The sequence below is a fragment of the Carya illinoinensis genome, chromosome 5 (assembly GCF_018687715.1).
Source record: "Carya illinoinensis cultivar Pawnee chromosome 5, C.illinoinensisPawnee_v1, whole genome shotgun sequence".
NCBI classification, from domain to species: Eukaryota; Viridiplantae; Streptophyta; class Magnoliopsida; order Fagales; family Juglandaceae; genus Carya; species Carya illinoinensis.
The window spans coordinates 46,817,853-46,827,832 of NC_056756.1; the positions used below are offsets into that span (position 1 = coordinate 46,817,853).

Sequence of the window (9,980 nt, forward strand, 5' to 3'; positions counted from 1 at the left end):
ATCAACTACTGAGTTGATGCTGACTGTCTTTTAACTTGACATAACTTTTTAAGATTTCTCGTGAGTTGGCTATATTCCTGGATTGATTACTTGTATTGTCTAGTGTTAGAACTCTCTTGATATTTAGTTATTAAGTTGATTGATTATTTTGGTTCTTTCTTTTTCCTTGTTTATCATATCTTCTTCTTGAGTCACTTTATCAAGCCAAAAAAGTTCTCTTGTATGATTCCCCAACGATTAACATGAGATATTATAGATTCTATTCTCACAACCTTGATAACATTTTCAGTCAACAGTCCAAAGTCCCAGGTTTGATCATGCTTCTACCCTCAGTTTGATTACTAAATTTGATCATTGGGATTTCCACATTTTCTCATCTTTATTCTGAGAGTTCATATTATCTTTCTGCTTTGTTTGTTTGAGATATGTACGTGGTTGATAATTGACATTTACCATAGCCAATGAGCAGACTACTACAATAATTGATGGTAAGTCAATTGCGGGGTAGATTATGTCCAGAATAGCTTGTGAGGTCTGGAGGATGAAGGAGTTCATTGGAAGGGTTTCTGGATTGGCTGTCATTATGGTGGGACAGAGAAGGGACTCTCAAACTTATGTACGCAACAAGATAAAAGCTTGTCATTATGGGTTTTCAATATCTTTGTATAGAAGAATTGGTGGCCACTGATATTGCACTTAAGTGTGATTTTTCCAAATTGTAGATGTATATATTTGTTTCATAAATTGTATATATAATTGTTAGGTAGAAGAAGGGTTGGCAAAATGAGTTTGTTGGATAATTAGGTTGAGGAAAATAATTAGTTAGGAAACAATAATTTAAGTCTCAAATTAAATTATTAGTGTACATATGGTTAGTATAATTGTAAAATATGAAAAAAAAATTATATTTTTTAAAATATTATTATTAAAAATAATATTATATTATTATTTTGATGAATCTAATGGCTAATCTAATGTGAGGTTATAGATAGAAAGGTTATGAATTTATAGAAAATATATATTTTTCATCAAATTTTAAAGATGACTTTGATGAAGCCATTGTGGATGCTCTAAGCCATTGAATTTATAAACGTATGAGGGAGGTTTCAGCAAAGGGTAATGATACACTTACCACCTTTTTATCACTATTTTACCACTTATAGTGTATTTAGTTTTTTATCATTTTCTTTTAAATATTTTTTTAACATCTTTAGCCATTAAAAAAAAAATTTAAAAATATATAATTTTAGTAATAGTCACTTGCTTAATTATTAAATAAAAAAAATTAAAAAAATTAAAAAAATAAAAAAAATAGTAAAAGAGTGGTAAAATATCATTATTCTTCAGCAAAATTGGTGAAGTTTCTGGAACCATCTGGCTAATGTCTTGAACTTACATGAAAGTTCCCGAGAATCTCAGATTAAACCCTCGTCACGAAGCAAACACTTACCTCGAACTCGTGAGCGATTCAACTCATTCGAGTTCTCTCGCTAGCTTGCACTCGTACAGTCAAGCATGGCAATAATTTCCGATTTTCAAGATGAGCAAGAGAACGCCAAACCTTCCTCGTCGGCGGCAAGAACGATATCGTTTAGTGCGACCTTGGATCCGTCGAGCCCACTAGGATTTGTGGAGAAATTTTTCGACTTTCTTGCCGAAGAAAGCGACTTTCTTGATAGGGCCTCGGCAGCGGCGGAGGTCGAATCGGCGGTGAGGGCGGCGAAGGAGAAGAGGAGGAAGAAGAAAAAGGCGGAGGCAGAGGCCGAGGAGAGGAGGAGGAAAGAGGAGAAGGCGGCGATGGAAGTGGAGAGGGAGGAAGAGAAGAAGGTAGTGAAGGAAGAGAAGGTAGAGGCGATGGAGGTGGAGAAGACGGAGGAGAAGACCGGCGTAAGAGGTACGGTTGTTACTGAAAACAAGATTTAACAAATAAGTAAAGGAAAATTCCCAGGGAAAAAAATGTCGATGGTAGCTGAAAGCATGCGGCATTGTTGCACTCTTCTTATCCCATATCACAAATTCTCGCAACTATTAGGAATGCGTGTCTTACTGATTGCAGGGATTTCTGTTTAAGATGGTTTTTCCTATTATTTACATTATAAAGAGTTTGTCCTTGCCACGGGAGTGTCACGAAATGAAGTATTTTAAGTGATTGAAAGTAGTTTATCTCTTTTGCAAGGTTGATTTAGTGGCGTTCATTCCAGATTCGGATTATCCACGATGAATAATCTCTTCTTCATATTATCCCCTATAACCATGAAAAATGTTTTATGGGTGCATCCAACTTTTTTTAATTTATTTCATGTTTGAAATGCGTCAGTTCCAAATAGAGGCAATGGCCTTGATCTGGAGAAATACTCCTGGACACAAACCCTGCAGGAGGTCACCGTAAATGTTCCAGTGCCTGCTGGAACTAAATCAAGATTTATTGTGTGCGATATAAAGAAGAACCATCTGAAAGTTGGACTCAAGGGCCAGCCTCCTATAATTGATGTAAGTCTGCTTGCAGGCTTGTCTCTCATGTGCCAGCATTTGTTGGATACGCTGTTTCTTTCTAATATGCTGCATTCAGCTTATTTTTTGCTTTGGCTCTTCTACTTGGAATGCTTGCAGGGGGAGCTTTATCAGCCTATCAAGCCTGATGATTGCTATTGGAGCATAGGTACCGTATGTTATCATTCACATACGTGCATGAACGAGTTGAGAATTTTAATTTGATTGGTCTACTTAGAATAATTGCAAGTTGAGTAAATGCACGAATGCAAGATACTGGTGGGAATTTCTGGGTATTAGCACTAAAAATATGACAATTAATGGTTTAAAAAGATAGTATCAATTGCATGCATGTGTGTTTTGACAGAGTTTAGTCCTGCATTTTTTACTGTTTCTTAGCACCCATGAAATAAATTTCCAAGTAGCTCAATAAATTCCCTTGTTACAGAGGATCAGAATGCCATATCTATACTTTTGACCAAGCACAACCAAATGGAGTGGTGGAAATCTGTGGTGAAAGGTGATCCTGAAATCGATACTCAGAAAGTTGAACCCGAGTCCAGCAAGCTATCTGACCTGGATCCAGAGACACGGCAGACTGTCGAAAAGATGATGGTAATTCATTGATGCTTTATTAGTTCTTTAGCCATTGGCTGTCATATCCTTATTAATTTTTTTTGCTAGTGTGTTGGCATGTTTGTAGTCAGCCACTCAAATGATGGTTACTAAAAGGAGTTTTAAATGAAGTCATTTTGGTTTTTAAATACCTATAAGTATTTTTATTGAATTTGCAATAAAAACAATTGTGAAAAACACACTCTACCCCCTCAAAACAACACTACTACTTTTGCTATAAATCACAAAACTGTCAAAGTTGTCACTTTATTTGCAAACTTTGCAATTTACCCCCTTTTTAAGATCTTAGTGTTATGAATAATGAAAAATAAACCCTGTTAAGATCTTGATGTTAATGATTGATGGATCTACCCACCGGAGGGTAGCCCAAGTGGTAAGGGCAAATTTGTGTGCATGAACCCCATGTCACAGGTTCGATTCCCCCTAGGATCAAACTATGATTTAAGTGGGAGGCTATGACGGTGGGTTGTTGTGCTAGTCTCCCCAAGGGTTTAGGTTCCATGGGTGAGTCTTAAGGGCTCTGCCATGGGGTGGTTGCCTCCGTCATAAAAAAAAAAAATATGAATGATGGATCTAACTCTTACCATTGTGCTACATCCTCTATTTTTTCATCAATCATAACGCTAAGATCTTAACAAAGGGGTAAATTGCAAAGTTTGGGAATAAAGTGACAACTTTGATAGTTTGGTAATCATATGGCTAAAGCATATGGCAAAAGTACTAGTAGTTTGAGGGAGTAAAGTGTAATCTATAATAACTTAATTTGTTCCAATTTCGATTTGTGGTATTTCGTTTGGACAGAGTAATGATTTTGGTTCAAATTAATTGGTGGTACCTTGGGTAGGGGAATTCATGTCTTCATAGTGTATGTTCTGGCCTAGCCTTGGTTGTTTACAGGTAATAGTGGGTATGGTTTTATAGGTAAAGATTCCGGATTTTTTTATCTAGGGTATTGGATTATTGTTGGTGCATTGAGTTGAGGAATGTAGAATATCATATAAAATATGTTCCGATGAAAACCTAGGTGCGCAAGTTATTATCTGGCTTTTTATAGAGTTTCTGGAACTATTTCTTGGGGAAGCAAATTATAGGGTGGTATATAATCTAGCTCTAGCTGCCCTTGCTTGAGGTAAAGACTCGGAATTTTCTGGTGCTCCGGAAGTTGGGCTCTCCGTTTGCTCTTGCATTGAGACACTTTTATCTTCATGTTCTGCCCCTCATTTGCAAAATTCCTGGTTGGTGTCCATGTTTTGCTCTTGATGATTGGTTTGTGATCCTGGAATTTTCTTGTGCTTTATATCCAGTTTGATCAGAGACAGAAGTCTATGGGCCTCCCAAGTAGTGATGAAATGCAGAAACAGGAGATTCTGAAGAAATTCATGGCTGAGGTAAATACTTTAAGCTGGCATACTCAGTTATGTTAAATTCCTCTCAATAGTAAATTTGTTAAGGCTCTGATAACTAATCTGATGTGCTGCAGCATCCAGAGATGGACTTTTCAAGGGCGAAGTTAGCATAAATGGGGCTGTTTCGGTTACTGATCCTTTTTTTTGTTGAACTGTAATTTACTGTGTCTCTTCTCAGTTATATGTTGGTGCTTTTTTGGTTAATCATGGAGTCGGATGGTTTCTTACAAGATGTAAAGGAATTTGATCTTCTTTTAGCTCTATTGGTACAAAGAGAATTATGGGATAATTTATCTGTTTCTCATTAGGCACGTCCCACCGTTCTTGGCATATGCCGCCTTGGATGTCCCTTTTTTTTATGAAAAAAGCTATGTACAACCAGGTTGTGTCCCCGTTGCGGCCTCGCATCCACGTGGAAAAAAAAAATGACGTCGTTTCCCACTTTCTCGTTTCCCCACCCGCCTTTCCTTCTTTTCCCCATTTCCCTTACATTTCCAGAACTAATACTTTCATAGTCGAAATCAACCCCCCACCCCCCCACCACACGAACCTTTCGGATCAGTATAAAGTGCTTTCCTTTCTTCATCAAATGGTAAATGCTTTTAATTAATTCGATAAATAATGCATTGAATCATGAAAATTACTGTTACTTACTTTACAAAATCGATACTTCTTTCTTCCTAGGCAGAGATGACCTCTTCAATAGTTTTATTTTCGTCTGAAACACAGAGTGAGAATGCTGGAGCGATATGCCGAAGTGACATTCTAAATTTTTAAAAGAAAAATAGTGCTTACAGTTATAAAGATCTAGATGAAATAGAAAATGGCAGAATGTGATGACGAAGCAGACCACTCTCTCACCCACAACGCCGAGACTCAGAGATTTGGAAGTTGGGATGGTGATCGCAACCACGGGACGGCTACCATACGCAGAATGAACAACGGTGATCAAAATGCTAAGATCTCCCTATCTGGCTTCTTTTCACAAACAATTTCCTCAAAATCGATTTTCCCTCTTTCCGTGTATTTTGTTTTGGTTTTTTTTTTTTTTTTAATATTATCGACTATATGCCACATCAGCTAAGGCTGTGGCGGGAACGCAAGACGGTTGTCCCTAGAAGAGTTGTTTTTTTATTGCCCTGAGCAACCTAGGATGTCCTTTCTGTTCGTGGAGTCGTGGAGGTATTGGAAGTTTAAAACTGGTACGGCCTCGCTTTGGAGCTTGTGATTCTGAGCCTCATCGTCGTGGATAGAAAACAGCAAAAGAGAGGGCCAATTATTTAGGCCTACTAACATTTTTAATCACATGAATCAATTTACTTGAAAAGGGAGGGCCAAGTTTAGATGTTGATCTGACGGTAGAAGTGTTGTGTTCATGTTCAGACCTTAAGATTTTCAAGACACGTAAGGAGAGATGCTTGCTACTAAGATGGATCCGTAAAGATGGTGGTTCAGCCTGTGGATGGCCTAGAAGAATAGGCTTGTAAGATTGGGCACAGGGTTCATTTCCAAACTTTGGACAAAGCTCAGGCCTGATTTGTAGTGGGCCGGTCTTGCCTCCCGATACCAATCTTCTCTAGCAATTTTAATTAGCTTTTAAGAGAGGAAGAATCGTGTAATTAGAGCTACGAATAAGATGGATGTTGCCAAAATCTGGCCTGAGCTCTGTACTACAGATTAAATTATTAGGACAACTCTACACTTAGTATAAGATAAATTAATATAAAACATTTTACATTTTGGACCCAAAAGTATAATTAAGTAGTTGGTTGCCATGTACCTTATTCTTTTGCTTTTCGGTCATATTTCCTTTTCTGTTTCTTGACAAGAAGGTTTATAATATTCATGAATGTGGTGTAGTTGTTCGAGTTTGGCATTGAAAAATCCCGGTTCTTAGTGCGTTTTTGTGCAGAAGATTATAATATCATATACTTTGCCAATGCCCTGAAGTTAGGTGCTGCTGAAAGACAGTGCACTTTGTTCATTTGCATGCGACCAAATAAAATATTATAGGCCATTTACCCATCATGTTACCATGCAAAATCATTTCCCATATTGTCTCCGAAAATGGTCCATTGTGTGGCACTGTAGCTGGGTGTCTGTCTCTCAAGTAGGAATCCCAATGACAAGAGTGCATTCGACAAAAATACCTTTCACTTCCAATCTGCATTATGGAACCAATCTCTGACACGTGCCTACAAATGACACGGGAGTCACTATTACACTCCCTTCTCCATAAAAAGGTGGTGGGTTCAGCTAGGGCACACCCCAATTGTCTTGTTCTGGTGCAGGTCTATACCCTTTAGCTCAAAGCCAAGAAAATGCACTCTGTTTGCAACAGCCCTATTCTGGAGCCTACATGTCCCTAGCCTTAAAAGAGATGTACTTAAAATTCTAACCCAAAATAATATTTATTAAAAAAAAAAAAAAAAAGGCAAGGATGACCTAAATCACAACTTGCACTGCACATATATAAACTGAAGTTACATTTTGAGATTTCAGTACGTAACACTGCTTTTAGAGGTCTATAAGACAGCAATTTAAACAAGGTCGGGTGTTGATGACATGGTTTTTGTTTGTATTGAAAATGCCATCCCTTTTCTTGTTAACGACAAGGCATAGACCTCAATTCATATCAATTAATATCAATGTAGCCTCACTTACATGAAACGAAAAAGAATTCAACGTACAGTAAGAGAATGGGGGAAAGACCGACTAAGCAAGAGTAAGAAAGAAAGAAAGAAAGTGGAAGATACAGTAATGAAATATACAAGAAAGATCAAGTACAGAAAGCCAAGGACCCCCAACACTTAAAACTATACAGATCAACGAGACCTCCAACAAACTTACACTTGATTGATTGTTTCAACTCTTTCAATATGATCATCCAAGTTTGTCCATTATTTCACGCGATGAGTTTCCACATACATTATAATAATGTATTTTGTGTATCAATAAATACACTTGCAAGTAATGATCTTGCAGATAAGCATTAACAATTCTAGCAAAGGATTGATCATTATAATTAATATAGAAAATTATAGCAATTCTAGCAAGTTTTATGATCATTATAATTAAGAAGGTGATATAATAGGGGGAAGATCTAATCTAGCTAGGTCATGTCCCACAATCATCATCTTCATCTTAGTCATGACCTCAAATCATTGATCTGCTATCTATATATATATATATAGGAACGTGCTGGGCATATTCTAGGATTTTTCTGCGGCAGATCTTGTATTAGAAGTGTGCACTAGGCTTATGCGCACTAAGGTCTTATTTTATTGGCGTGACATGATTTTTGTTGTTTACTCTTATTTTGAAAAACTTTATTCATCTTTTTTACACTATACATTATATATAATTTTTTTTCTCTTATCAAATATGTTGTATATGAATGATGAGTAAAAGAATTTAATTAATTTTTAAATAATAAAATTTAAAAAAATTTAATTTTTTTTAAAAATAAATTAAATATATAATGTGATGTGAGGAGGATGACGAATAAAAATCTATGGTCAACTGTATACTTGGGAGCTTTTCAAGTAGCCATGAACTTTTTTCTACTCTAGTTTCTGTGAGTACTGAGATTATTTCAGCCACTGGTTCATGATTAGACTTCATTTACCAAGAGCTAGCACTTTTTTTACCAAATACGACTGACACACTATTTAGATTTTATTCGTAGGGGTCTGCTCTGATATCAACTCAGACTGCACATCTTGGTTGATATTTCTTAGATAACAAGTCAATATATTATAATTAAAATTATTATAAAGATCAGGATAAAGCTGATTTCTTCCTCTCAAACAGTTCTTTAGATCTTATAAATTCACCACTCCGTTTTACAGTGCGCATGCACCTTCCTTCTTTCCTTTTATGCCGTGGCTAATCAGCAATTTTCTTTTTTTTTTTTTTTTTAGGAATGATGGGTGGAAGGATAGTTATAGTTGTGTGTAAGTGTAATATAATTATTTAAAAAAAAGTAAATAAATATGAAATTTATATAAAAATAAATTAATTTTTTAATAGTAAATTATATTTTTTTTATGTACTCTATGACTGTATGTAACATTACTCTTTTTTTTAAGAGTAGGTTTGGAGAGTGAAATAATTTGTAAATATTAGTGTTGAGTATTTTTTGGATTTTAGGAAATGAGAGAAAAAATTAAATAAAAAATATTATAAAGTTAAAATATTGTAAGAATATAATTTTATAATATTATTTTTGTTTAGAGATTTGAAAACGTTTTGGAATTATTTTTTATTTGAAATTTTGGAAAAATTATAATGATTAGTTTGAAAATTGTGTATTTAAATTATGTTTTAGAATAAGATGAGATGAAATAAAATGATATTAAATGAAAATTTTGTATCTCATTCCATGCTCTAAATCTACCCTAAAAGGTCAACTTTTCTACTGCATGAGATGTTTATATCAAATAAAAAAATATTACAAAATCATATAACATGATAACTATATATATTACAAAAATATATATTTATAAAGCCAATATATATTGGCTTGCTTAGAAAATAAAAAGAAAACTACTTCTATGTGTGTGTGTATATATTTATAGTGATCAAGTTATCTGCGATGATTAATTAGTAACTAGACAGGGACCCTAACCTAACCTAATTTTCAAAGTTCTTTACCCTTTTTTCCTAAGAAAGTTTTATGACAAAATTAATTTATTGAAAAATATAGATCAACTTTTGTTATAATTATGACAAGCGAGTAAAACATGAAGACATTTAATTTGTTAGCTTCAAAACGTCCAAAAGATCGATCTCTTGGAGATATATAAATATATATATATATATATATCAACTTAACTAGACAAAATTGTGTGAAATGATATATATGTTCTTTTCCCACGCATGGTCCGGTACTGAATAATGCATATAAGGACATGAACACATCATATGTTGACAATTAATTAATAAGATTTTGGCTAATGTCGTACATTTCCAATCAAGGTCTTAATTAAGAGCATGAAATATATAATAAATATATTCAATTCATAATCTGGACGTAATTAGTCATGTAAAACCAAATTAAATCAGGTACATAAATGTTGACAATAATAAATATTGCCAATTATTTAAGGTGGACATGATGCATGCATCAGATCTGATATATATGGCATACATGCATATATATGTATATATATATGCATCCGGTCCACTTGATCCTTAATCTTCGTGTGTGTATATATATATATATATCTCATGTAATTAAGTAAAAGTGGATTATCTCCACCGACTCGCATTAGACCAGTCCTATATATGTATGTATGGCATGCAGCTTAATGCATGCATGCCCAAGTTCAAAGCCTTTGGGTTAAGTGTAAACTACTTTAGTAGTACTGCATGCGCGCAGTTGTTTATAACTATCTTCTATATATCATGTTTGAGATGGAGTATAGTACTCAGATCAAGTCTGCA

The 9,980-nt window shown here is 34.8% G+C and overlaps 1 protein-coding gene across 1 annotated transcript; it reads left to right on the forward strand.

Moving 5' to 3' along the window:
- The first annotated feature begins 1,362 nt into the window (after positions 1 to 1,362).
- LOC122311768 (protein BOBBER 1) lies at positions 1,363 to 4,821 on the forward strand. Its single transcript, XM_043126434.1, has 6 exons — positions 1,363 to 1,894; positions 2,318 to 2,490; positions 2,611 to 2,659; positions 2,939 to 3,105; positions 4,431 to 4,514; positions 4,607 to 4,821. Exons 1-6 carry the CDS (start codon positions 1,516 to 1,518, stop codon positions 4,643 to 4,645), a joined length of 891 nt encoding a protein of 296 aa, XP_042982368.1. The 5' UTR covers positions 1,363 to 1,515; the 3' UTR covers positions 4,646 to 4,821.
- The last annotated feature ends 5,159 nt before the right edge of the window (positions 4,822 to 9,980 follow it).